Raw genomic sequence first — 26,772 nt, forward strand, 5'->3', positions numbered from 1 at the left:
TTCAAAAGTAAGGGTCTATTACAAAAGTTTAAATGGATCAAATAAATTACACAATTTCTGGACATTCTTATGATTCATGTAATGTAAAGATTTTGAGAATAGGTTGAGGTGGTTGAGTAATCCATTAATGTGAGGATTAATATTCCTGTCTGTTTTTATTTACATTTAGGTTTAAAAAGTTAAAATTAAGTTAAAGTTCTAAAGTTTTAAAAGTTTAGCTTTAGTGTGTTCAATAAATATTTATCTTGTTCGGCTGCAACCTAAAGTCTGTTTTGAATTTAGGCTCCTTCTGCAACTGAGTTTGACCCCCCCCCCCCCCCCCCCCCCCGTAATACGAGTCTAGAAAATTCATGTATGTTTTTGCGTGTAAAATGAGCAAATAAAAAGAGGGCACACAAAAGGAAGTCCTCAAATTGTGTTGTTTTTCTTTTGTTTGTTTGTTGTTGTTTTTTTTTTGGGGGGGGGGGGGGGGGGGGGGCTAGGAGGTTTTTAGTGGCGCCCTTCATACCACTTGGTGCCCATGAAATAGCCCTCAGTTTCAAAAAGGTTGGTGACCCCTGGTCCAGAGTATTGGAGAGTGTGGAAAGGAAGGAAGGAAAGAAAGGAAGAAGCGAGTGCAGGCAGGTTGGAATGGGTGGAGAAAAGGGCCAGGTGTGATGTGAGATAGAAGAGTTTCAGCTCAAATGAAAGGAAAGGTGCAGAAAACTGTGGTGAGACCAGCTGTGTTGTTTGGCCTCCAGAAAAGTGGCGCTGAGGAAAAGACAGGAGGCAGAGCTGGAGGTAGCAGAGATGAGGATGCTGAGGTTGTCATTGGGAGAGAGCAGAGTGAATAGGATCAGGAATGAGTACACCAGAAGGACAGCACACGTTAGAGGTTTTGGAGGTTAAGTCAGAGGGACTAGACTGCGATGGTTCAGATGGAGAGACAGTAAATATATTGGTAGTCTAGAGCTGCCAAGCATCAGGTCTAGAGCAGGGGTGCTCATTGTGTCAATCACAAGGATGTGACGATAGATCCCCATATATATTTTCAAATAGCAATGTCAGTGAATAATCATCCTCACTGTGAAGTCTGTCACTTAACTGACATGCAGAACGGCCAATCGAACATCCTGCTACATACGCCACAGGACATGCCTGTTTAAATACAGAGAGAACCTTCTTCCTGCCATCATCTGTCATCCCTGTTGCGTGCCGGGTCCCCAGTGGAGGGCTTCTCCAGCTTTTAGGAGCTTTTATTGAAGCCTGGGCCGGCCCGTGTGTCTCCTCCATTGAAAGTGGCCCAGCTGTCCTGCCACGGCGCCGAGCCCACTCAGGCAGCGTTGTCCTGAAGCACATGCCTCTCAAGGCCTGCAGACCAGAGGCCTGCGTGTGTTGTTGCTGCCGCACAGCCCAGCCAGGAATGCCACCACAGACCATACCATATTTCCACCCATTGGAAAGCTTTACTCTAGCTCCTGAGGATAGCTAGTTATCCTCTTAATAGCATATGCATGTTTCAAAAATTAAGCCAAAAAACTGAGCGCCAGATATGGAGTTTTCCTTCCTCCTCATCTTCAGAAAGGCGTGAGCGTTTAGTGTTAGACTCCTAACCGCGGATCTACCTGCTAATGCGCCTTATTTTTCTACACTGGCCCAAGGTCAGTCGCTCAAACAGAACCTAAAACAGAATGCCTGTTTAGTTGTAAGCACACAACAACTAGTAACAGATGGATCTGATTCAACCAGCTGTTGAAGGCCAAACGAGAAACGTTTTGTCACGTTCTAATCTTACATATTCATCAGAATGTATCCATTTAATTCAAAGTGAGCGTCTGATTCACTTAATAATCATAACTGTACATTAAAGCACTTAAAAATAAGAATTTCAAATTACTTTAAATATATTAAATTAATTACTATCATATATAAGTAGATCTTTTGAAGCTTGTCATTTCAAAAGTAGCTTGCATGCTGAAAATGCGTGAGCACCCCTGGTCTAGAGGAAGATCGAAGAGAAGGTTTATGGATGCAGTGAACGAAGACATGAGGGTAGCTGGTGTTAGAGGAGAGGATGCAGAACAGAAGAGGAGGGTTAGATGGAGGAAGATGATTCCCTGTTGGGACCCCTGAAGGGAAAAGCCGAAAGGAAAAGAAGACTTGGAGAATGTCCACAGAGAATCCACAATAAGTATTCTCTAATTAATCTTTTCAAACAGTTTTTATTTTGTTAACTCAATTATCTAAATGTACTTTAGGTTGGTGTTAATCAGAAATAATGTAAAAACTGTTTTCAAGCTAAATAAATTGGTTTTGAATATGAACTTGACAAATAAACAAATGTTTAATCATACAGTGTTAATCCTAAATCTAAATTTGAAACCTCTGAATAGATTTCAGTGTAAGGAAGTGAGGGCGGGCGGCCCTTCCTGTGACTTTGTGGAACATCCAGAGACACAAAAGCGTCTTTTGAATCCAGAAACGGTTTAGCTAACAGAGAGGCCAAGAGTCAGGATGGAGCAACTATAGACACAAAAACCCAAACTGAAGTCTCAGAGAAGAACATCCTCTCACAGAATCCTCTGAATGGAGAACACAATGAGACCAAAAGGTAGAAAAGATCTGTTCACACACAGCCGAAGCGATCAGAAAGGAAGCTCACATCTCCAGGTTAAACCACTTTATAAATATGTATCGCTACAGACCATGTTTGTGTAAACTAATAAAGGTTTTAAGAGGGCCTGGCTCCAGTAAACTCTCCATAAATCTGGATTTTACGTACAGAGAGTTGGTTCATATGACTAAAGGTGGACCTGCAAACTTCCTGATCAGGTCTCACTGAACTTTTCTGATCATCTTCAGTTTTTTTTCTTCTTGGCCCATGAATGACTGTGTGAGGCGTCATGTTGCTCTTCAAAGGTTGTGCAGGACACTGCAGCTCAAAGGGGTTAAGCATTCATCAGCCCACCACATGTTATTACAAAGCCTTATTTGATTACTTTTCTTATAAAGCTTTACAGCATACTGTTGTACCTTTCATAAATGCCAGACATACCAAGGCGTCTGCTGCAGAGACTGTGGTTACTTTGGTGCGTAACTCCTGTCCCAAAGATCTGCTGAGTCGGAGAAATCAAGCAGAAGGCACTCCTTAAAGCTGCACTCGGTTTGCTATCAAACGTCCGTTTTTTTGGGGTTCCAAGTGAGAGTTCGCCTGCATCTTTCATCAGTAGATGATCACACTCCCCCTGCAGCACCATTTCTAAATGGTGGCTCTCTTAGGTTGGAGGACGAGCCTCCACACTGCCTGCACTCAAAACTGCATACAGGGATACTAAAGCAGCCTGAAGAACACAAAGACACTTCAGTTCAGACTTTGTTGGCGCTAAATGAAAGTGTTAAGCAGAAAATAAATATGTGACCTTCCTCAGCTCAGTTGCCGGCATTTGGTTCCACCGTGCTGCTATGGCAGTTACTAGTGCGGTCTCCACCTCCCTCAGAAGGCGGCGTCCTAGGGGAGCAGCGGCGTTGCAGCCTGGTGAAGCTTGAACCTCTTGAGGTGATGGCGCAGCACTCCTTTGGTCTTGAAGGTCTTGCCGCAGCTGCAGGCGTGCGGCCGCTCACCGGTGTGGTCCAGCTGGTGAACGCGCAGCAGTGAGCTGGTGAGGAAAAACTCGCCGCAGGTGATGCAGTAATGGCTCTTCTCACCTGTGTGCTTGGCCCGCTGGTGAGTCAGCAGGGAGCCGGAGGTGATGAAGCTCTGGCCGCATTCCTGGCAGCTAAAGGGCCGCTCACCGGTGTGGATCCTCTCGTGGGCCCTCCAAGAGTTGTGGTAGGAAAAGGCCTTCTGGCAGTAGGAGCACTGGTAGAACTTCTCCTTGGTGTGGCTGAGGCGGTGCATCTTCAGGTAGTGGGCGATGGTGAAGCTCTTGCCGCAGTCGTCGCAGGTGAAGGGCTTCTCCCCCACGTGGAAGAGCTTGATGTGGGAGCGCAGGTGGGAGGACTGGGTGAACCTCTTGCCGCAGGTCGTGCAGAGGAAGGGCCGCTCGCCCGTGTGGGTCACCATGTGCGCTTTGAGATGCGGCGACTGCGTGAACCTCTTACCACAATCGGAGCACTTGTAGGGCTTGAGGCCGGTGTGGGTGCGGTCGTGCAGCTTCAGGCCCTGCAAGCTAGAGAAACACTTTCCGCACTCGTCGCAGTGATACTCCTTCAGGTCCTCGTGTGTCCGCTGATGGCAGCGCAGGCCGCTCAGCAGCTTGAAGCCCTTCCCACAGGTGGGGCAGACGTGCGGCTTCCTGCTAGAGTGGGTGGCCTGGTGGACCTTCAGGCTCTGAGGGTTGCTGAAGGTCTTGGAGCACTTGGTGCATGGAAGCAGCTTGGAGGCCTTGTGAGACTTGCGATGAAAGCTGAAACCTTGATAAGACACAAACATCTTCCCACAGGTGGTGCAGCAGTAGCTCTTTTCCCCCTTATGCACTTGGAGGTGCACAGCAAGGTCCTCCTGCTGGTCAAAGCCGTCCCCACAAAACCAGCACTTGAAGGGTTTGGTCCCTGAGTGCGTGCGGTGGTGGGTCTTCCAGTCCCTCTTCAGGGCGAAGGTCCTGTCACAGTAGGAGCAGCGGTACGGCTCGCTGCGGTCGTGGATCTGCTGGTGGACCACCAGACTAATCAGAGTAGGGTAGGTCTTCCCGCAGTGCCAGCACTCATTGGCCTTCTGTCCTTGGTGGGTGTGCAGGTGAGCCTCCAGGTGGGACTCCTTGTAAAAGCCCCTCTCACACTCTGGGCAGAAGATCATCTTCTTGCCTGAGTTGGTGAGGAGCGGCTGCCGTGGCTCACAGAGCTGAGGGTGATCATCTGGAGGTAGGGGGAAGAATTACAAAGTTATTACCTGTGCAAGTGTGACTCAGCCTTCAAAAAATGACCTCAGCATAAAAAAAAAAGCTTATCCAGGGATAGAAAATTTGGTCGTCTGCTAATTCATTACAATTGGGAAAAAGAATAAACTTTAAGACTTTATTATTTTTCAAAGAAAACAAAAGTCCTTTAACCCGTTTATTTTCTGAAACAAGAGCTAAATCTGGAGCTCTCACTATGAAGAGTCCGAAGGTTTGATTTGCAGCACAGCTGCTTAAGATCTGAAGGACAAAGCCTTTTTCTTATTCTCACCCAGAGACAGGAAGTCCCGCCCCTCTAGCCATTCCTTGCAATCAGTCAATTTGATGGACAGCTTTTTCAAGAAGGGATAAGAGCAGATTTCCACATCCTCATCAGGCTCCGGCTTGATCTGAATGCTGTCCGGTCCCTCAAAGATGTCCTGAAATGACACGTTCTTTACCAGCCGTGCACGTGATGCACATTCGTGCACAGATGTGTGTGTGTGTGAGTGTGATGGACAGAAAGCAGCTGGACTTAGAACAGAACTCTGGAGAACTCCTAAGAGTCCAATTGAGCCCCCTCTGACATTTGACACCACCTTTAACTGGTTGTGGAGAGTTTGGACCTGAAGGAAAAAGGCTCAGCATCAGAACCGGGTTGGTACCTCACCTCTGGTCACAGGAGGGCATCCTTCTGGAGAGGGCTCACCTGCCTCCAACAAATCAGCCAATCAGGATTCTTCTTCTATCCGGTTCTGATACGTTTTATTATTATTTTTGACAGTTCATCATAACTCAAGCTTACGGAACCACAACTGGTCCGTACCGGTCTGCCTGCAGACAGACAGAGTTGCAGCGAGACCTGAGCCTCACCGAACCAAAGAACCAGCTAATTCTACCATCCTCTCCATCTTTGATCGGGAGTCTGCTGCACCGAACCATCCCGACAGATCCCCAAACTCACTCCTGTTCACACCGATCCAAGAATGGACCACTTGTGTTCGCCTGAGACCCGGTAGACCGCGGTACCGAGAACAATCCGCCTAACCTGCTGTTTCCTGAACGGAGTTCAGCAGCGGACGCTAGCGGGGATAAACGTCCCCTTTTCCCGTTCAGACCCGGCTCTGCTCGTGTCGGTGTTTTACCAGAGAACGGCAGTCGGCCTCCATGGCTCCGGTTCGACCGCTGGTTCTGGCGGTGACGGGGAAGCGGACAGAGACGGGGGTCCGGAGCTGCTAACGGTCCGGAGCGGCGCTGCAGAGGTGGACTTCCGGGGGAGAGGTCAGACACGTACACACGATGGTCACTACGACCGAGCAGAACCCCCAACTCCAAGCCGCTGCAGAACCGGGATTAGAGCCCGACGGCCCAGTCTCTTACGGTGGATTTAAACAAAAAACAAAGAAAAAAATGGGGGGGGGGGGGGTCTGGTTCCTTCAAAAGAACCGAGCTCCATCATTACTCATTGTTTCCTAACAGAACATTTTGTTTCTTTTCATACCTTTTCTGAGTCTGAACAATGAGATGAAGTGAATGACAGGACAGTTTCTGCAGCTCTGCTGTTTCAGAATATCTTCCAGTCTCTTCAGCAAACCAGAACTTTGACTTCAGAAGTCACGTCAAGTTCTGCTATTCTGAAGAAAGACAAAAAAATGCCTAGCCATTAGCTAGTGGGTTGTCATGAGGTTTTCCAAAACTGAGATGTTCCTGTAGTTCAAACAGGGAAGATGCCCATGGAAACATGTTTTACCTTTGCAGTCACAAAGACTAAAAAGTAAAGCCGTGATGAGCTTTAATCACATCATGCCCAATAAGCCCAAACCTAAACATGGTCATCCTTACAGATGTGTTCTGGTTCTGACCCATAACAGAACTAATGACCCGTTCTCATCTCATCCAGCAGAGGGAAACAAACCTCAGACAAAAAGATCTTCAACATGAGTTTATTAGCAGACCGGCTCTGGTAATTCCACTGGAAATCAACTCAATATCAGACAATTGATACTAAACCTTTTAATCCACACATTTATTTGACAAGGCTGCTGTTGAATACATGATCAGTACATAAAAACACTGGAAAAAAAAAAAAAAAGTCATTTCAATAATCTTGATCGATTTAAAAAGCATTCCCAGCTGTCTTTGAATTAAGGCTGTGACGTTTAAGCAAAAAATAAACTTTTGTTTTTTAAGACAATTTCTTCACAGTGGTAGTAGTTAGAAATTCAACTCTTATTTGTGAATGGGACCATTGGTGGGGAGCAACCCCACCCCCCCTTCCCATCGTGGAGCGTTGCAGGGACCCTGTGGCCTCCTCAGCATATTTTCTACGTCACAAATAAGCTCTTTTTCAAACTGTATTTTTTCCCCTCTTCTGCTCCTGATTCACAATAATTTGAATAAAGAAATACTCAAATGAAACTTTTGGTTCAATTTTCTTTATATCAGAAAAATGACACAAGAACATGTATTAAAAAAAAAAAAAAGTATTTTCAGAGTGGGACTTTAAATATTAAACTGTTAACACATCCCTGTTTCTGCTTCTGAACTGGTGACAGGATTTGATGTTTACATCTTGAAGCCATGATGAAGACCATCCAAACGTGCAGAAATCCCAGGTGAACCTGAAGGCATCTGCCAGCAGGTTTTTGCAGAGCTGATGGTACATCTGAAAGCACAAGACAATCACTCACTGCTCTCCGATTGGTTCCTCGGGTCACCTGACCAAACTCAGTTGGCCGTTCTGGGATCAGAAAAACGCTTCGGTCGATATTTGTCAACGCGCCGCAACCTGAGAGCACACTGCCTGGAAGTGGTGCTACAATTCGGCCTTTTGTTTACATCATCTCCCTGCACATGGTTCCCCACTCCACCCACATATTCACCTGTGATCATCATCTGCATTTTGGGGCCACGGCGGGTCAGTGGGCAGAGATTCTCCTGAGGGAAACATTGACAGAACAATGATCAAGGGGAGAACACTTGTGAGCTCTGCTGATATCAGAACCACTTGGATCAGAAAACGCTTCGCCAAGTTAAGATCACGGCCCTCACCCTGTGAACATACTGCTGCAGGCAGAGCTTCAGACGGCCTTTTTTGACATCACCTCCAAACCAAAAGGTGTGGCAAACAGAGCGGTTCTTACCTGCACAGCACAAAGTCAAGTGGCACAATGAAATCTGTCGATTTGGTGCATGGAGTTTCCTGCTGCTGGAGCGTTCAGTAGCAGGAACCTGAAATCCCTCTGCCAGCAGCATGATGCTGGAATGACGCATAAGTTCTGGTGCCTGTGGTACAGTTCTGTTGACCCTGGTCCAAAGCTCTCAGTCTGCAGAACCGTGTCTGCCTCCCAGAACCTCATCTTCTTTGACTTTGTCCGTGTGAGGGTTGGGCTGAAGTAGAGGATCAGAACCGAGTCAGTACCATCAGACGGAAGGAGAAAAAGGGACATCAGTTTTGATTTCATAAATAAAAAGTCAGACCAGCTTATAACACGTGACCTTTTGTTTTATAAAGAGAAGGTATCAGGAGAAAAAAAAGCAGCTAAACTCTGGTAGGCCTCAGTCTCAATGCTTGTTCAATACACCCGTTAAGTTTGACATACGCGAACAACTAGGTTCTGTCTGTAATACCGATTCAAACGTGTTGCATGCACGGTAATTCTGGCGGAACCATCATCAAGCCTTAGTCTCACACAGCATAAACAATTAAAATATATTTTTGAGAAAACCTCCGTCAAGATTTAACTTTTACCCCATTTAGAGTAAGATGTAGAAGCATGATGAACCCGTGTGGGCGACAGAAACGCAAAAGTTCCACATAAACCTCAAACTTTAAAATACTTTGACTTGGTAACTCACAGAGCTCGCGGTATCCGTGCACGTGCTCAGTCGGTCCTGAGCGTTAGCATAGATTAGCATGTAGTCATGCCGCGGCGGGTCGGTGCTGCGGCCCCTCATTCCTGGACAGGATAAGGGGTTCGACTCCTGAACAAGTAAATGTCCAACAGACCACAAACCGAATTCCAACCGAACCATTTGTCTAGAGCGCGGAAAAACGACGGTCTGCCACAGCGTTCTTCTTCTTTTTCTTCTTCTACTGCTGCTATATAAAGCTTTGGTAAACAGCGCCACTCGGTGGGCCCTTCTGTCATTACAGCAAAGTCATACAGTGTAAGAACAGAATCATGTGTTTGATTAGAATTCCACCACCCATTGTGATTTTTTTAAAACAACTAATCTGTTGTTCTTTAGCTAACATACCATACAATACCAAAAACCTTTTTTTATCTGCCTTTACACTAATTTGACACCCGTCTGCTCTTTTGCTGCTAAACAGCTCCAGGTTCTCTGGAGAGTGCTTTCACAAGTTTTGGAGAGTTTTATGAGAATGCTTGACCTTTCTTCCAACAGCATGTTTGTGAGATTGAACATTGATGCTGGATTAGAGGACCTGGCTCGATGCTTAATGTTCTTATTCGGACCTGATGGAAAGTTGCCGACCTTTGTGGTCTGGGAGCCTCAGCATCCGCTCCTTCAGTTTTCTGTGCTCCAACACTTCCTGGCTGAGCTGCTGTCGCTCCCAATCAAATTCACTTTGCTTTGATGTCACAGACAGTTGACTGGAATAACTAGAAGAGTGAAAATATCAAGAGTGGACATGTTCCAGCACAGGAGCATCACATAAGCTGGAATTCACTGAGAACAGCTGTTCTTTACAGATGTCTGCATGATTTCATATACCCAAATACTTATAAAAAAAATGCAAATATTTCCCAAAAGTAATTTTTGCTAAACAAAATTCAAAAAGCTGCCTGTTACATCACATCCACTTATTGACTGATAAGAGTTTTGAGAAATTCCTCTAGAAGGAAAAAATTGTGGCCTCATTTTAGTATGAAGACCTTTTCATTATTAAATTGATGGTTTTGACAGGAATCAATGTAGAACCTGAAAAAGGCCTCAAATGACACAAAATTGCTTAACCAAGCTTTTCAGTACAAATATGTTCTGAATCCAAATCAGAGATATAGTCTGAGAAATCAAATTTGCTTTGAACTGAAACAAATTCCCTTCAATCCATGAATAACGATTTGCTGATATTAGATTAGAAATCAAAGTAGATTCTTTAAAGAAAAACCCAAATTTTGATATTTTAAAACAAACAAATCTTGAGGGAGTCTCTGTAGGTCTGCCTTCAAATGGATAAGATCATTAGTTGAATGCTTGAATTTATGTTCTTCTGTCATTTTTTTGTTAGTTTTTTTATTTGCTATCATTAGTTCAGTGCTAAAACTATAATAATAAAACTTAATTTATTATTGTAAGTAGTTTTCAACTGGAGTAAAACACAGTGGGAGTCAGAGAGGAATATGTTTTGTTTTCACCAACTGTACATGTTATAAATATTTTTGATATAAATTTCCCTTTGAATTATAAACAAAATTCAAAATTTAAAGCTTTATTTAGTCATGTGAAAAAGTCTGAGCTGTGGCTTTTCAGGCAGACATCTCCAGCTCAGTTTGCTGGTAAGATGCTTGTGATGCTCTAACAAAAGTTGCATTAGTGACTACACAAAACACAGCAGCATAAATTAATTCTTTAATTTTCTTAATCCAGACGGACGTTCTCCCCTCACAGGTAGACGGACAGGCGGACAGGAGACAGACGGGAGTGGAGTCTGCTGCTGAGAGCTCAGAGAGGCACAATGATGAAGAACTAAAGAGCAACGCAACCTAAAAAATAAAATCACAGTCTTTGTTTACATGCGGCATCTCCATGGCAACAGAATAAAACCATGAACTACCATCAGCATCTGTCTACATCAGCAGCCAATCAGAGAGCAGCTAGCGGCGGTAGACCCCAAAGGCTACTAGGCTGAAGAAGATCGTGACCCCAACCAGTGAGGCAGTGGCGGGGGCGGTGAAGAACTGCCGGTACTGGATCTGACAGTACCACAGCACGGACAGCATCAGGACCAGCAGCGGCACCATCAGGCTGCCCACATTAAGCGCCACCTGCACCTGGTCGCCGGGCCGCACCCCTCCCGCTGCTCCCCGCGCGGCGTGCTGAGAGATGTGGCAGTGCAGGACGCAGTTGTGAGCCAGGTTGAGGGAGGCCAGGGTCTGAGCGTCGTCCTGCAGCAGCTGGCCCTGGTAGATGAGCCGGACCTGCTGCTCCTGACCCGCAAAGTAGGTCCTGATGCACACACAGAAAAACACACACACGTGCATCAACACAACCTCATTTCAACCAATGACATAATGCATTTGTGCTTCAGTCAAACTCAGACCAGAGTTGTTGTTTTTTTTACCCTGATAAAAAATGTAAACAAGATAATGACAGCAGAAAAGGCAGAAGACACTATTGTGTTATCATTAGGCCTGCACAATATACCGCAAATGTATCGTTATCGCAATATCCAGCTCTGCAATATGCATATCGCAAAAGACAGCATAAATCGCAATAAATCGTAAACCTTAAATGTGTTAATACAACCTTATGGCAGCTTGAAGCATTTAACAAATCAAATAAATCCCTTTATGCATTTGACCAATCAGATGGAGCCCTTCATGTTGTTGACCAATCAGATGGAGGCCTATTATGTTAGATGTTTGTCTCCTATGTCGACAAGGGTCATTTAGAGTATAATTTTTCAACTGTTACAATGAAATGGTAATGATGTTTTTGGTTATTTTGTTATTTGTTTATATACCACAAATTATACCGTTATCGCAATATTAATCTCTAATATCGCATATCGCGAGTTTTCCTCATATCGTGCAGCCCTAGTTATCATTAAATTTACCAGACAAACAGCTCATCCAAATGCAAAAGACAACAGGAAAATGTCCTTTTGTCAAAATGAGACAGATTCCACATGAGCCTTACTCCAAGCATCCAGGCTACAGATTTTACATGAAGGAGCCATATTGTTTGCTTTAATGTGTCATTTCCCGTTTTAAGTGACTGAATTAAGCAGAACATCATATCTAGTTTCATGTTGTTCTATTGGTTTACAGCCAAATGACGTCTCTGCTGTATATAATTCTATAGCCCTTTACTATACAGTCATCAGTGCACACAGACATTCACACACTGATGGTGGTTCCGCTGCTGAACCTCAACCCCCTGGAGAAATGAGGGGTTCAGTGTCTTGCTCGAGGACACTGAACCCCAGATGGGAGAACTGGCAGATGGGTGGACAGGGCAGGAGGCTGGGAACTAAACCTGCCATCCAATACAACCTATTTAGTAGGAGTGTAAGGATTCAGTTGAACAACGATTTGATTCATATCATAACTAGTGGTTGGTGATACGATTCATAGTTGATGTTGGTTTATTTTAACGATCCGGTTCATTAACCTAAAATGGATTCAGGTCATATTTAGCCAAAACTTCAACCAGTGTGACACAGAGATAAATACCTGGGTACTGAACAGTGTAGGTGAAGGTTTCCTGATTCTGTGTATTTCTTGCAACGTAATCAAATGTAAATTAAATATGTGATCAAACAAGTAAACTAGAATTAATGGTAAATCCATTAAGAGTTTAGTTTTCTAAAGTTCAGCCCTCTGTTGTTATTTTCACATCCAAATAATCCAAAGGGAACATTCTTAGAACATTCTATCACACTGTTTGGTCACATGTCTTTGCTAAATTCAAAGCGTTTCCACACATTGGACTGTGATCATTTCATGCTGACATCACAAACCTGTTGTCCACTGTGATTCACTTGGTCATTTTTACCTCATAGTAAAATAAACCTACCACGTCTCAATCCAAATTCATTTCATCTTGGGATGATTTTTTTTAATAATTATAGGTTGATTTGATTCGATTAATTCACCACTGTAGCCAACTCTCATTACCTGGGAGTACGAAATTAAAAAAGGCATTTCAAACAAGAGCACAAGCCTCAGGAGGTTAAGGCACACTGTCCAAAACTGATCGATCTACTTTGATAAATCGATTCATCAATTTATCACTGACCCCTACACTTGAGCAATAAGCAGGCAGCGAACAAAGCATCATAGTGAATGTTTAAAACAAACCGACTGTGAAGCTTTTCTTTTTCAGAGCAACAGCTTCAGCTGCATTTATCCAGCATTCTGTGGTTACGTATAACTGCTGCTATGAACCATGATGATGATGATGAGGAGGAGAAATGTTGCAGACAGAGCTGCAGCTTCAAGATTCCTATTGTATTCCTGAAACATTGAGAAGAACCAGAAAGGCCTTCTTTGCTGGATGCGTGTCCTCCTGTGGGGTCCTCACGATGTTTGCTTCAATTCATGAAGCAAACGTGACCGACAGACGTCCCACATCTTCCTGTCTCAAAGTTTGATGAACCAGATTTCTTCCACACGCCCTCAGCAGCTTCATAATAAAGATCTAAACTGACATACAGAACTGCAGCCGAAGTTTGTGTCCCTGCATGCAGAAATAGCATCATCTGACTCAGAAGTGGGCAAAAACAATCCTGATACGCTGAGGAAGATAATTGCGGAGAATAATTATCATCCCAATGAATGAATGATGGAAACCAGCCTCTTGAGGAAGAAGATGCCCTCTCACACTTAACTGATGAAGGAGGAAGCATGAGACAGAGAGACACTCCTAATGTGTGATATAAAGTATCAGTCTATTGATCTGAATAAAAAAAAACTCTTCATGTTGAGCAATATTCCAATGTTCAATGTTTTATAAAGTATCAGAAATATTTCAGAAGGGTTTTTGATGAGTGAGGATCTGTGGCGGACATTCTTCCCCCACAGGGGTTGGGGGTGCTTCCAGTATTTCCGGGTGCCTCTGACCCCCCCCTGCGCGAATAAGGTGGCAATTCTGTAGTGCAATATAGTATGGTAAAGTGCACCGTATTACAGTAATGCAGTCCTTTGTGTTGTGTTGTACAGTATGGTTCAGTGTATGGGATGGTGAATTAGAGTTTAGTGTTGTAAACTACAGTCCAGTACAATGTATTACAGTTTATTCCAGTGTAGTGTGATGGTATACTAGAATATAAAACAGTGAATACAGTGTTGTACAGTAAGTACAATGTAATGCAATGTAGTACAGTGCTGTACACTGAAGCCTATTTTAGTACTGTGTAGTAAGATGTAGTACAATGAAGTACAGTAAAGGACGGTGAAATACTGTATACTACATAGATAATAGTGTGGTATATTGCAGTACCGAGTACAGACAAGTATGGTGTGATATGGTCCATTGCAGTGCAGTACACTGTGTTAAATTGTACTGCAATGAAGTACGTAAAAGTAGAATAAAGTACGGTGTAGTACAGTGAAGTGTGGTGCAGTGTAATACCATGTAGTGCAGTACAATAAAGTAAACTGATAGATACGATAGAAAAGTTACCGTTTGATGTATCCGATGGTGTCTTGTGGTTTGACTTGAGCCGTTCTCTCTGTGTCGTTCAGAAATTTTAGTCTGACCACCATGTTTCTTGGGGAGGACAATGGCTCCCCCCCTGCTCTGTGTCTGACTCCTCCCCCCACCTCACTACCTTCCTGTGTGGCGGAGGTCGTGGGTGGAGCCTCTGACGGGACGCTGTCATTCACAGAGCTGGCAGCTGAAGATGAGGATGACGTTGGAGAGAAAGACAAGGAGCTGCTGCTGGTGGAGGACAGGGGCGTGTCCTGTGGGGCAGAGACGGTGCCTTCTGTGGGGGTGGGGTCTGTAGAGGCATTGAACAGGTGCTCTGGGGGCTCAGAGGTGTGGGTGGAGATCCATGCCAGCAGCAACACCAACAACACCAGCAGTGAGCCAAAGAGCAGCGTCACCTCATCGCCGACACCTTCGATTAGAGCCATCGCCCACGATGACACACCTGCAAACAGGAGGCGGAGCTTAGCGTCAGCCATCACGAGTTTCATTTGTCATAGAGCACCACCGATAATAACTCTTAGCTTTCCGTGTGAATGTAACCAACTCAGAATTGACCGGACTAACCATAACCAGCCTGATCTTTTGATCTATTTTCAACGTGTTTCCTTTTTATACTTTTACTTGTTCATTTTTTGATTGAATGTATCAAACACAGTTAGCATTTAAGTGCTGCTTCAGTTTACATAGGTATTTATTCAATGTGCCCTAATAAAAGTATTATGAAGAAAAAAAACCCAGGAAACTTTAAAATGCGAGCAGTACAACTATGATGACGTGGTTGAAGAAGCCCTCTCCGCACTCACCTGTTCTTTTTGTAAACAAACTCCCAGTATAACCCACGTGGCATTTTCAAAGTATTCCCGGACCCTGAACCGTTCTAAACTGCCTCACTAAGATGACTGTTACCCAGCCAAACCCTCATTATTTCACTTTTACACTGCGGCCGCACCTGTGATCTTTCCTCGATGTCTGAGCGTTGTCAAACTGAGGTCAGCTCCCCACGCGCCCTGTAATGCCACCTGTTAATCACGTCACGTGACACACAGAAGCACATCTCACCTGGAGGGTGGACGGCCGGACTATGTATGTGCAGATCCAAACATGCAACTCGAACCAAACCATGGTCTCTAGTGTAACCTGGCTTTATCGGAACCTAAGTTCCGAGAAGCTAACTAACAACTCTGACAAGAGAACGAGTTCAGAGCGGGATACGAACAACCTGACCGAACCTTGTTTAGAGCTGGACCCAAACAGAGGCTAAGAGGAAGCCTCGGAACAAACAGACAGACTTGAAACTCACTGATTAAGGTCCAAACGTCATATCATGAGTTGTTAGCCCGTGGGCTTCCAGGCTAATGTTCGCCAGATGGTCACTTCCTGTTCACGCTTCTTCTTCTGGCCTCCCGGTAGAACCAACGCGATGATGGTGGCATGCTGCCATCTGCTGGTACTTGGTGAAACACCACACGTTCAGGCCGTTGATCAGAAATGAATGAGAAACCTTATGGTGGATGAAAGACAGACCAAAGACGTTCGTGGAGTGAGAAGTGGTTGGTGTGAGCAAAGATGCACACAGCTTAAATGGTCGGAGACATTCCCTAAAGGGAACAGTCAAAAAGTGAAAAAACGTAAGCTTTCTCGATCATTACATTCAATTGTTTTATAAAACACATTGTCAATCATATCGTAATGGTGGTTTAAACTCACACGGGGAGAGACTCAATTTGCCTCATAGTTCCTGTATCCTTGAAGTTTCAAAATAGATCTCTTATGTAACGACTAGTTTACTTAATCTGCCTAAAGTCAGCTGCCTAATTCAACCTTTACCTTTTAATACATCATTTCAAGGTGTTATCAGAATCAGAGATACTTTATTGATCCCACACGTGGGAAATTTGTTTGTCACCATAGCAACTGACAGCAGAGGGGAAAAAAGACTAAGAATTAAGTAAAAAAAAAAAAAAAAAAAAACAAGAACAAGAAAATGTAGCATAAATACAGACATCAAGGTATTATAATTTAAAAAGCTATTTACAGAACAGTGCAAGTAGAAGATGTGCAAAAGAAATGTGCAAAATAGAAAACAACTAAATAAATAGGTAATAAAAGATGTGCAAAGGTTATTTTTTGCATTGTGTGTTGTACAGGGTTATTGCATTGGGTATGAATGACTTTTGGTACTGGGCAGTTTTGGAGCGGAGCTGTCTGAGCCTCCTAGAGAAGGAGCTCCGCTGTTTGTTCAGAAGAGGGTGAAGAGGATGCTCTGGGTTGTCCATGATTGAAAGGAGTCTGTTCAGGGACCTCCTCTCCATCACTGCTTCAAAGGTGTCCTGTTTGCAGCCAATGACAGAACCCGCCTTCCTGATCAGCTTGTTCAGTCTGTTGGTGTCACTGACTGCAATGCTGCTTCCCCAGCAGACCAAGGAGGAGAACAGGGTGCTGGCTACCACAGACTGGTAGAAGATCCCCAGCATCTTGCTGCACACATTAAAGGACCTCAGCTTCCTAAGGAAGTAGAGTCTGCTGCAGGCCTTCTTGTACACAGCAGTGCTGTGGCTCCTCCAGCTCAGTCTGCTGTCGATAGTCACACCCAGATATTTATACTCCTCCACCGCTTCTACATCCTTGCCCATGCAGAGGCGTTGTAAGACAGTCCTTTTCCTCCGGAAGTCGATCACCATTTCCCTGGTCTTGTCCACGTTGAGCAGCAGGTGATTCTCTCCAGCCCACTCCACAAATCCATCCACCAGCCTCCTGTACTCCTCCTCCTGTCCACCGCTTATACACCCCACAACCACAGAGTCATCAGAGAATTTCTGTAGGTGACATGACTCTGAGTTGTGCTAAAAATCTGAGGTGTATAAGGTGAACAGAAATGGAGAGAGCACAGTGCCCTGTGGGGCTCCCACACCACTCAGCACCACGTCAGACAGGACACCGCCCAGTCGGAAAAACTGTGGTTAATCTCTGAGTCACGCTGGTTGAATTTTTGGCTTAAGATATCCCTGATCGATTTTACTTCAGTAAATCAAATTGTTCAAAATGAACCAATATTGACTATATTTCATTTAATCAACAAGAAATAATAACTGAATTGTTTAAATGAATTCTTGCACCCTATGTTTTCGGTAAATGGTGTCAGACCTTTTGATTCTTTCTTTGATTAAACATTGGTACAGATCGGTTTGGTACATCCATCCATCCATCTTTTTCTGCTTATCCAGGACCAGGTCTAAGCAAAGATGCCCAAAATGTGCCACATGGGAGGTTTGGTTATTTATTTTTTAATTTTCCTAAACCAAAAACAACAATAACAACATTTCCTCATCTTTTTTAATACATATACATACTTTGGAAGTTGTTCTAAATTAGACCAACTCTATAAAATTCTATTGGATAAATCCACTTGCATTAGACCGTCTAATGTAAGTGGATTTATCCACTAGAATTGAAGTTCAAGGTGCGAGCTGTCCCTTTATTTGTTGGTGAGCATCCACACCAGCAGGGGGCAGCAGTGTGACCATCCGGCTGCGCTGTGAGTCTTTTCGTGGTTCTGGACCGTCAGTGGCCCGTCACTAACCCTTGGAGGATACATTCGAACCGGGTTGTCATATCCACACTCCTGGAGACCCCACCTGAGGAAGCTGGAATCCGGAATTCACATTAAAAGCACACGTGATCACGTGCGCTCCGTCAGGGCGTCTGATCAGATCATCGTTATATCTTTAAACTTGGATCCACATAAAATCAGAATTTCACTAAAGAAAAAAATATATATTGTGGATTAATGCAAAACACTCCCGCTGTATCTTCTCATTTAATGTTGAACTATTTGATCCACTCGGTCCCAAACTTCTCAGAAGGGACCGCAAACTGCAGGGGCTCGGACCGGCGAATGGTGAACTCTCAGCGGGCAGGACGCCACGAGGATGCGCGCAGCTGTGCAGTGGGAAGCGTGCCGACCCGCCGCCTCCGGGCCACCGATGTGCTGCAGTCACGGAGCGCCGCGCGCGCCGGCGACGTCCGCGTGACTTTCCGGGGACTCTGGTTATCAGTGCGCGAGGAAGACGCGGGGCCGAAACATCAGTCTACTCTCTGCTGCATCTTTGTCAGCGGGTCCCCGGGCCCCGTTCAGTCAGACACGGTCGGTGAGGAATCTGGACCCGGACCAGCAGATTTACAGCAAGCAGGTGGATCACCTGAAAAAGACGTTTTTTCTATAAAGGAAAAAAAAGGGGGAAACCCACTTTGCCACCATTAAAACCTGCTGCGAGGTAAAGTAGTTTCAGCGGGCTTGGCTGATGTTTTCACCGCTGTCTCTGGTTTCATCCTCCGCCTTTGTCCTCATGCTTTCCCCCGGAGTTCCTCCCCCTGCGGCGCTGGGCGGAGTTTCATACCGGACTAGACGCTCCTTTTGTCGGATTCGTTTCGACCTGAATCCCCGGGGTTTGCAGCTAAAAAATACCCACTTTGACGGGCCCGAATCAGTAAAATCGACCACGGTGGTGATCGGTGATCGCCAGGGTTTCTATCTAAACCAACAGGTGAGTGGTCACTTGGGATTTTAAACGGTTTTCTAGGGTTTTCTCTCCGTTCGTCCCCGAGTCCCTAGAACCTTCATGGCGGCTTTGCGGTGAAGGCTTCTGGGGCAGCAGCGCCACAACGCGCCCGCTACGCTCCAGAAATCACAGAATCATGCACTACAGCAAATACATGCATAAATATAAACGCTTAAATTGCGTTTTTAATGCGATTAAACCCCCACAAAAGCATTCCTAGGTCGACGGTTTCCACCATTTCAGCACTTTTGCTAAATAATACGATTATGGGCTCCACGTGTCGATCGAGCTTCGAATCGGTTCTAAAGAGTTCGTCAGGTCGGTTCTGATCACCCGCTTTTTAAAGAACCGTTCAGCTTGGTCTCGAAAAGGTCCACATATTTGTGTCAGTCGCTCTGCTAGTCCATGCCAGCGGAAGCTACGTGCTGACTCCTGCCGGAGAATGGACGCCATTACCGGGCAGCGGGAGCCCGACGGCCCGCCGGGTTCACCGAGCTGCGCATTTTCGCTCCCCGCCCGCAGAAGCCAGCGGCGCTCCGGGCCCGTGGAGTGCCCGAACCCGTCCTCACGGGGAGATTTTCTTTCTGTTTGGACCTCCGGTAAAACGTGGTAAACAAACAGGCTCTGAGGCAGCCCCCGAACACAGACAGAGCCGTGTCGCTGGATTCGGTCGGACCGCTGGGAAACTGGTGGAAACTCTCACGTGATCTCCAAGCAGCGACGTTAAAGCGGCAGATTTTTCTCCTCCGGTTCTGGTGACCCAGACGGGTTACCGCGATCCAGTTCTAAAGTTTGGAGTGGTCCAGATCTCCTCTGCCGGTCTCCACCACCGACGGTGTCTGGAAGGAACAGGTGTGGCGTGGACATCCCTCCAGTTACCTGTTTCCGCTCACCTGTGGGTGTGGGCGGGGCTTTTGCAGAAGTGCATGGAACCCCATAAAATCCTGAATTTTCTGCATGGTATCTATTAGAAGCCCAAAGTTAACCTTTGCACAGTCCTGCTCAAACTTTAAAGAATTGTGTTTTTGGTGTTTTTTCTCAAGATGGAGAACACATGGGAAGAAAATGAAGCTTAAAATTGCATTTCTTTATTGAAATTGTTGTGAATCAGGAGCAGACAGAACTGCTGTTGAAAAATATCATATTTGTGACGTAGTAAATACACTCAACAAGCCCCCTGCTTCCCTCCGTTTTGATGCATCTACCTGTAGACAAATAGATCCACATCTTTGTTTTCCTGGTCCGAGTTGGCGTCTGGCTCAAAACTGTATGGCTGGTCGGAAAGCTCCAAAACCTTTTGCCATTTTTGTTGCTCTGCTATTGTTAGGTTGGAATAGTGAGGGGCTGTAAGCAAGTGGTAGAGAGTTTAAACAGATGGATGGCGGGAAGTGGGTACAGGCTTACCACGAAAGTATTTTTGGGCCAAAAATGGCATAATTATAATTAACCCTTGTGCTATCTTAGATGCCCCCTCCCTTACATTGACGTGTTCTCCCTACCATGACAAAGGTGGATAAAGGTGGAAAGATTTCATGTAATCCATGGACACCAGTGAAGATCACAAATCATTGAAGAAAAAAGGTTCAGAGCACTGTCTAGTGGGTCTAGATGACCCAACTCACAATGGTAAAGTGCCTAGGATAGCACAAGGGTTACAAGGATCACTGGGGACGCTTTTACAACAGATCAAAAGCTGATCGAAGTGGGACTTTGAACTCTGGATTTACAGTGATAAATATTAGGTGGCACTATAGGTTCTCCTGGTAAATATGGAGGCAACTCTGTTTTCTATTGTTTTTAGTCATTTATCATTTTGGATGTGATGGAAACTGATTTAAAAAAAGAGCCAAAGCTGTGAAGAAATGCAACACTTTGGCAGATAGTGTAAAATACATTTTCTAAAGACGAGGAAGAGTTTTCTGTATATTCCCTGGACTGAGCAAGCATTGAGTCCCTGTGGAGAGGAAAACACTGAAGAAACCTCCAGCTGGAGCAGATCCAGAAAATACAGCCATCTGCCATGAATAAGGGGTCAAAGAGAAAGAAAGAAACTTTGCAAATCTCCATTAGGACCAAAGAGACGTGTTGGAAACGGCAACAAGCTTGGTTTTAAAAAGCCCAAATAAAGGCGAAGGTGTACAATGCAGAAAATAATGATAAGGGGGGTAAAAAAAAACTCAGTTTTAGAAACTATTTGCAAATTAATATTTTTGTGAGAATTCCAGAATTTATGACCTTGGGCAAGATTTTGTTACGGTTTTATTCAGACATCTGAACAGTTGAAATGTTCACAAAGAGGCCTGCAGTCTCCATCAGTGACCCCACCTTCAAAAACTGCATTCAACCTTTTTTTTGTGCAGAGGAGGCGGAGCCTTCTCCATCAGTCGCTGCAGGATGAACGGCGGCGGCAGCGTCTCCACAGCGCAGAGCGCCAGGACCAAGGCGGACACAGGTAAACACATTACCTCAGTGCGAAGACTGAGGCACTTTGACCCCGCCCACAGGAGGCGTGTTGGAGCAGCTTCTTTCTGCAAGGGAGGATGCTGGCATCACTGACACGCTCCGGGCTGCTGCTCCTGACTTTGTTTTCAGATAACTGGAGCAAGGAGGACTGCCTGACTCTGTTGGAGAGGATCCGCAGTCTCCTGCCAGACGGAGACGCCATGAAATACAAAACCACAGAGTCTCACTTTGACTGGGAAAAAGTGTGTTTCGGCAGCTTCACCGGAGACATGTGTCGGCAGAAGTGGCAGAAGGTCTCAACAGAGGTATGAAGGCCTTTTCCAGGATGTGTTTAAGGTCTAAGAAAATGGTTTATGTTCTTACAAGTTACATTTCTTTAAAGATTTTCAAACCATGTTTTGTCGGATCAAACTATTTCTGTGTTGAAATATTGAACACAAAGTGAGCAAAACACGTGGCAGGACGGTCATTAAAGCTTATTGGAGTAGGCTCCTGGAGCCAGCTTAAGTATTAAACCAAGCCCCATTGGTTTTCCAGGTTCGGAAGTACAGAACAATGACAGAGCTCATTGTGGACGCCATCGAATTTGTCAAGAACCCGTACAAAGGGAAAAAGCTGAAGGTGAGGCCTGACCGGCTTTCTGTGAGCCTGAACCTACTATGAAATGGTCTTAACATATACGGTTAACTTGGGTCGGGTGACTGTAGCCCACTTTGTTGAAAAACTGTGTGCCAGCAGGTTGGTCGGTGGTTCAAATCCTTGCTCAATTAAGGTAAAAAAAAAAACGGTTAACTCCACGATGCCTTTAAACAAGATTCTTTGGTTAAAATCAACTGCCAAGTGATAAAATGAAACTTGTAGTTTAAATATTTTAACCAAATCAGTATCCCTAAGTGTGGGGAGCACCATTGAGGCCAGGCTCAATTTTCCAGAATAAACACATTTTGATACTTGACCTTTGACCTCTACTTTTTCCAGACACACCCAGATTTCCCTAAGAAGCCCCTGACTCCATATTTTCGGTTCTTCATGGAGAAAAGAGCCAAATATGCCAAAATCCACCCAGAGATGAGCAACCTGGACTTGACAAAGATCTTGTCTAAGAAGTACAAAGAGCTCCCAGAAAAAAAGAAGGTAAGGACCAGAACCAGGACCGGTCTTGGAGAATCTGTAGCTCCTGAGCTGCAGGCTTCTCGAGGACATCCTTGCTTCATTCACATATTCTCAGTATTCTGGCAAACATCAGCTTGACTTTGTTTTTCTTCTGCAGCAAAAGTACATCACAGAGTTTCAGCGGGAGAAGGAAGAGTTTGAGAAAAACATGACGCGTTTTAAGTGAGTGAACAGCCCCAGCTATAGCTCCTTTCTGTGAATTACCAGTAACCTTCATGAAGCACAGCTAATGTCAGCCGACTTGCAGGGAAGAACATCCAGAACTCATCGAGGAAAGGAAGAAGTCGGACCTGCCGGAAAAACCCAAAACCCCCCAGCAGCTGTGGTACAACCATGAAAAGAAGCTCTACATGAAGGTCCACCCGGAGGTACACACACCCACCGCCTTTGCTGCTTCTGTCTGGCAAAACACACCTGATCCAGGTACTCAGCAGCAGGTAGAGCAGGGATATCAAAAACTGGCAGGACAGCAGCTGTCTAGCCCAACGTGCCATTCAGGAACCTGACCTCCTGCTCTGTGAAGCGTGGGGGTCATAGGACTGACTTTACAGTTGAGTGCAACTCAAAGAAGAGCTTGTACTACCATGTCACGTGGAGTGGTGTTATTATAAAGAAATGCTATCCTTAACATGCACATTCAAACCATTATTTTGATGCAAGAAACGCTGATATCCTTATAGAAGAAGTGTTGTGAAGAGAGCACAGGTTTCTTAGGGAGGCATCAGGTCAATTAAGGAAGTGCTGACATCTCTGTGTGTGCAGGTGAGTCAGAAGGAGCTGAAGGAGGCTCTGAGGAGGCAGTGGTCCCAGCTCTCTGACAAAAGGAGACTCAAGTGGATTAGCAAAGCCCTGGAACTGCAGAAGGACTACAAGGTACCAGAACTAAACTGGGCTTTCTGGCATTGAGCAGTCTGTTCTTCCTGTCACCTCCCCTGTCATTGTGGAGTCTCCTCACTGTGAATGAGACACAGTGGACCTTCATCTTGTGTGATGAAGGTCGGTCTGACACATGGACTGTGCTGTAGGGCAGCATGAGGGCGTATCACGAAGCTCACCCAGACGTCAACTCAGACGATCCCGTTCGCTCCGTCCTCACCAAGGCCGAGAGACAGCTAAAAGACAAATTTGATGGCCGGCCGACAAAGCCTCCACCGTGAGTTTGCAACCACATTCTTTATCAAGCCCCCCTCATCATATGAAGCACTAACCACTCGACGGTTTCCAGCAATGGCTACTCTCTGTACTGCGCTGAGCTGATGGTGAACATGAAGGACGTCCCCAGCACAGAGCGCATGGTGCTGTGCAGCAAACAGTGGAAGATGATGACGCAGAAGGAGAAGGACATGTTCCAGAAGCGCTGCGAGCAGGTTGGTAGGACGCCGGCGGGCCGTGCAGGCCGCAGCTTCACATCTGCTCTCTAACGCTAACACGTGTTCCCACAGAAAAAGAAGCAGTACGACATCGACCTGCAGCGGTTCCTTGAGGTGAGGCCAGACTCCCACATCACAGTGCAACCAAGAAAGCTTCTTAGATCTGAGATAACCAGCAGAACAGTTTTAGGGAACTTTTTCAATCTTTGGAACCTTTTGCTGATGATGGTTTCTTGTTCTTAAAGAAGACGTTCTACTGATCTGCCCGTTTGTTCAGACGTTTTTGTCTTTTGGTTTGAACAAAAGGGAAGCCAAACAGGAATTGAGCTTTGGAAATCCTCCCTTTTTTTGTTTTTTAGAGTCTTCCAGATGAAGAACGAGACAGAGTGCTGGGAGAGGAGAAGATGGGTGGTTCCAAAGGGACCGTAGCCTCAAGCCCACATCGAGCAAAATCTCCATCAGTGAAGGTCACACACAGATTCTTGTTCATTTTGCCAAAGGATGTCAGAAAAAAAGTGTTTTTATTTTTCCATGAAAATGTTCTAAACTGTTTCCTGTGATTCTAGGAGCGTACCCGTGAAGTGGAGCCAGAGTCGTGGGTACCCCCCGGACCACCCAAAGATCGGCGGGATGGTAAGAAGACGGTGAAGCTTCCAGAGACGCCGAAAACGGCTGAGGAGATGTGGCAGCACAGTGTAATTGGAGACTACCTGGCTAAATACAGAGTGAGCTGCTTCTTGGTTCCTGTCAGAGACGGGTCGGTGTTTCTGGAATTGTTCTGGCTCTCGCATTAACATGCGTTTGGTCCTCTGACTCGGACGACAGAGCGATCGCAGGAAGGCCCAGGTGGCGATGGAGGCAGCCTGGAAATCAATGGAGAAGAAGGAGAAGATTCCATGGATCAAGAAAGCAGCAGAGGACCAGAAGCGTTACGAGGTTCAGTACCGACCCGTGGTCAGTGAGCCACGCCCCCCTACACTGACCCCACACATGAATCACTGCTGTCTTTTCTGTCTCCTCCCCTTGCCCTCTCAATCACCTGTTTGTGGACATCTTGGACGTCCTCATGCACTGACTCTCTGTGTCCTGTAGAGGGAGCTGTTGGAGATGAGATCTCCTGCAGCTGGACAGAGGAAGCCCAAGTTTGATGGAGAACCCAAAAAACCTCCAGTGTGAGTTTTGGTTTCCAAGCATCTGATTGATCAAAGTTGGTAGCAAAATCAAAAAGCTTAATCTTAGTTCTGCTAAACTATTTAGATGGTCATCACTGGCATTGCGTGACATGGATCTTATCCAGTAAACCACTTTTATAACCCATTTTCCCCCCTCTTGCACTGCTGTGTCTGCCCTACAGGAGCGGGTATCAGATGTTCTCCCAGGAACTGCTGACCAATGGGGAACTAAACCACTTCAGCTTGAAGGAGCGCATGGTGGAGATCGGCAAACGCTGGCAGAAGCTGAGCCAGACCCAGAAAGACAAGTACAAGAAGCAGGTGGAGGAGCAGCAGGTGGAATACAAGGCCGAGTTGGAGGCCTGGGTCAAGGTCAGTTCAGCACACTGAATGCTGTAGCTCCAGCTGGAGTAGAGTGAGTCACTTCTCTCTGTGGTCAGGTCGGACATCAGGGGCTTATCCCCACATTTGATGTCACATGACAGAGAAAGCCTCTTTAGAGCAGCAGTCACTGTAAATCTGGCTCCACCACACATCCCCGTGCATCTGCATGGTTATTGGTGCTACGATTGGACATTTAAGATGTGAAAATCAGATGCAACTGTTGCCGGGTGACGCCTCTGTCACGTCGTTGGATGATGTCACATCACCTCCCACTACAGTTGGTGTAACATACCTCCCTCTCCTTTCCAGTCTCTCTCTGTTCAAGATCGAGCGGCCTACAAAGAGTTCTCCTCCTCGGTGAGTCCCCCCCCCCTTGGTGTCGTCGTTTTTTCTTGTTTCAGCAGTTGTGTAGTTTAATGCTCAATTCTTCTGTTTGTGTTCATCAGAAACGTCGCAGCACTACAAAAGTCCGCAGTAGTCCTGTGGCCAAAGTCCGCGTCACAGCAAAGGGGAAGGCCAGCGGATCAAGACCCGCCCCTCCGGCTGTCACCGTCAACAAAAGGGCGATGGCGTATCGGGCCAAGGTGACACAGCGCTGACTCAGCAAACCGCCCGCTGACCATCGGGCTGCAGGTTGAATGCTTTTGTCTGGTCCTCCTACAGCAGGACATGTCCGACTCTGACGAGGAAGAGGAGAAAAGTGACTCCACAGAGTCTGATGATGACGACGAAACTTCAGGAAGCTCAGACAGTGAGGATGACGATGAGGTGAAGGACCAGCTGGACTTATTTCTTTACCATAAATCCTTTTTTAAGATCACTCAGATTTCTGAAGTTAACTGTAATAAATGCTGAATGGAAGTTTAGCTGAGATGCTCTGCACATCCCAAGACTCTTCCATCCTTTCCTCAGAACGATGACGATGAAGAGGATGACGATGATCAGAGTTCGTCGGAGGAATCCAGCGATTCAGACTCCGACTAGCTCCACCCCGTCCCCCTCATTGAAGAGGACAGGGTGTGCAGGCCACGCCTCCTCAGGTGCCATTCATCCCAGTGGATCAATGAGAGGTGGTGATGTGTGAAGTGGGCGGAGCCAGATGGAGTTTTGTTACCTGTGTTTTTTTTGTCTTTTATCGAGTGTTTGTTGGTTTTTATCAGGACATTTCAGAGGGACAGAGAAAAGCTCACGGGAGCTTCCCCGTTTTTCTTTTTGGAGCGCAGTGTTGTGGGTGGGGTTTGTTGCAGGCGGGAGTCGGAGCCTGTGCGTTACCACTGAGGGAGGAGTCGGTGTTGAACCTCCACTCAGCAGTTCAAAAACTAAATAAATGCACTTTTTCTCATTTTGTCATCTCCGTTTTTCATTTTTACAGTTTGGAGTCGGTGGCCCTTCC

At 45.7% G+C, this 26,772-nt stretch overlaps 3 protein-coding genes and 2 long non-coding RNA genes across 15 annotated transcripts; 2 read left to right on the top strand and 3 right to left on the bottom strand.

Annotated features, from left to right (window-relative positions):
- Positions 1-464: 464 nt before the first annotated feature.
- Positions 465-6,153, bottom strand: LOC101167988 (uncharacterized). Of its 3 annotated transcripts, none has more exons than XM_011486234.3 (4): positions 5,999-6,153; positions 5,146-5,293; positions 3,685-4,833; positions 2,385-3,613 (listed from the first exon to the last, which is right to left on the bottom strand). In XM_011486234.3, exons 1-4 carry the CDS (start codon positions 6,020-6,022, stop codon positions 3,597-3,599), a joined length of 1,338 nt encoding a protein of 445 aa, XP_011484536.1. In that variant the 5' UTR covers positions 6,023-6,153; the 3' UTR covers positions 2,385-3,596. The 3 variants fall into 3 exon arrangements, 2 of the variants coding, with proteins under 2 accessions (XP_004078879.1, XP_011484536.1); XR_002292275.2 differs by having other exon boundaries at positions 3,183-3,320; positions 3,399-4,833; XM_004078831.4 differs by having other exon boundaries at positions 465-4,833.
- On the top strand, positions 5,999-10,646 carry LOC144986739 (uncharacterized). The gene is made up of 2 exons (XR_013650596.1): positions 5,999-6,134; positions 10,491-10,646. It is a non-coding gene; the product is annotated as an uncharacterized LOC144986739 (long non-coding RNA).
- Positions 6,783-8,947, bottom strand: LOC101170462 (uncharacterized). The gene is made up of 4 exons (XR_177530.4): positions 8,712-8,947; positions 7,997-8,243; positions 7,736-7,790; positions 6,783-7,518 (listed from the first exon to the last, which is right to left on the bottom strand). It is a non-coding gene; the product is annotated as an uncharacterized LOC101170462 (long non-coding RNA).
- Positions 10,439-19,667, bottom strand: tmub1 (transmembrane and ubiquitin-like domain containing 1). 3 transcript variants are annotated; one of them, XM_023965691.2, is made up of 4 exons: positions 19,521-19,667; positions 15,559-15,759; positions 14,229-14,700; positions 10,439-11,048 (listed from the first exon to the last, which is right to left on the bottom strand). In XM_023965691.2, exons 3-4 carry the CDS (start codon positions 14,681-14,683, stop codon positions 10,697-10,699), a joined length of 807 nt encoding a protein of 268 aa, XP_023821459.1. In that variant the 5' UTR covers positions 14,684-14,700; positions 15,559-15,759; positions 19,521-19,667; the 3' UTR covers positions 10,439-10,696. The 3 variants fall into 3 exon arrangements, with proteins under 3 accessions (XP_023821459.1, XP_004078816.1, XP_004078815.1); XM_004078768.5 differs by lacking the exon at positions 19,521-19,667 and having other exon boundaries at positions 15,318-15,597; XM_004078767.5 differs by lacking the exons at positions 15,559-15,759; positions 19,521-19,667 and adding an exon at positions 15,062-15,258.
- Positions 17,796-26,721, top strand: ubtfl (upstream binding transcription factor, like). 7 transcript variants are annotated; one of them, XM_023965658.2, is made up of 21 exons: positions 18,102-18,532; positions 18,621-18,802; positions 21,178-21,269; positions 21,410-21,585; positions 21,818-21,901; positions 22,259-22,414; positions 22,551-22,615; positions 22,701-22,821; positions 23,216-23,326; positions 23,479-23,606; positions 23,679-23,820; positions 23,896-23,937; positions 24,183-24,290; positions 24,390-24,548; positions 24,649-24,777; positions 24,916-24,995; positions 25,178-25,367; positions 25,689-25,736; positions 25,826-25,963; positions 26,043-26,147; positions 26,292-26,721. In XM_023965658.2, the coding sequence occupies exons 3-21, from the start codon at positions 21,212-21,214 to the stop codon at positions 26,361-26,363; spliced, it is 2,112 nt and encodes a 703-aa protein (XP_023821426.1). In that variant the 5' UTR covers positions 18,102-18,532; positions 18,621-18,802; positions 21,178-21,211; the 3' UTR covers positions 26,364-26,721. The 7 variants fall into 7 exon arrangements, with proteins under 7 accessions (XP_078790715.1, XP_023821427.1, XP_023821428.1 ...); XM_078934590.1 differs by having other exon boundaries at positions 26,046-26,147; XM_078934591.1 differs by having other exon boundaries at positions 24,649-24,759.
- Positions 26,722-26,772: the final 51 nt, after the last annotated feature.

The sequence above is a fragment of the Oryzias latipes genome, chromosome 17, assembly GCF_053564925.1.
Source record: "Oryzias latipes strain Hd-rR chromosome 17, Olatipes_Hd-rR_3.1".
In the NCBI taxonomy this organism is placed as follows: domain Eukaryota; kingdom Metazoa; phylum Chordata; class Actinopteri; order Beloniformes; family Adrianichthyidae; genus Oryzias; species Oryzias latipes.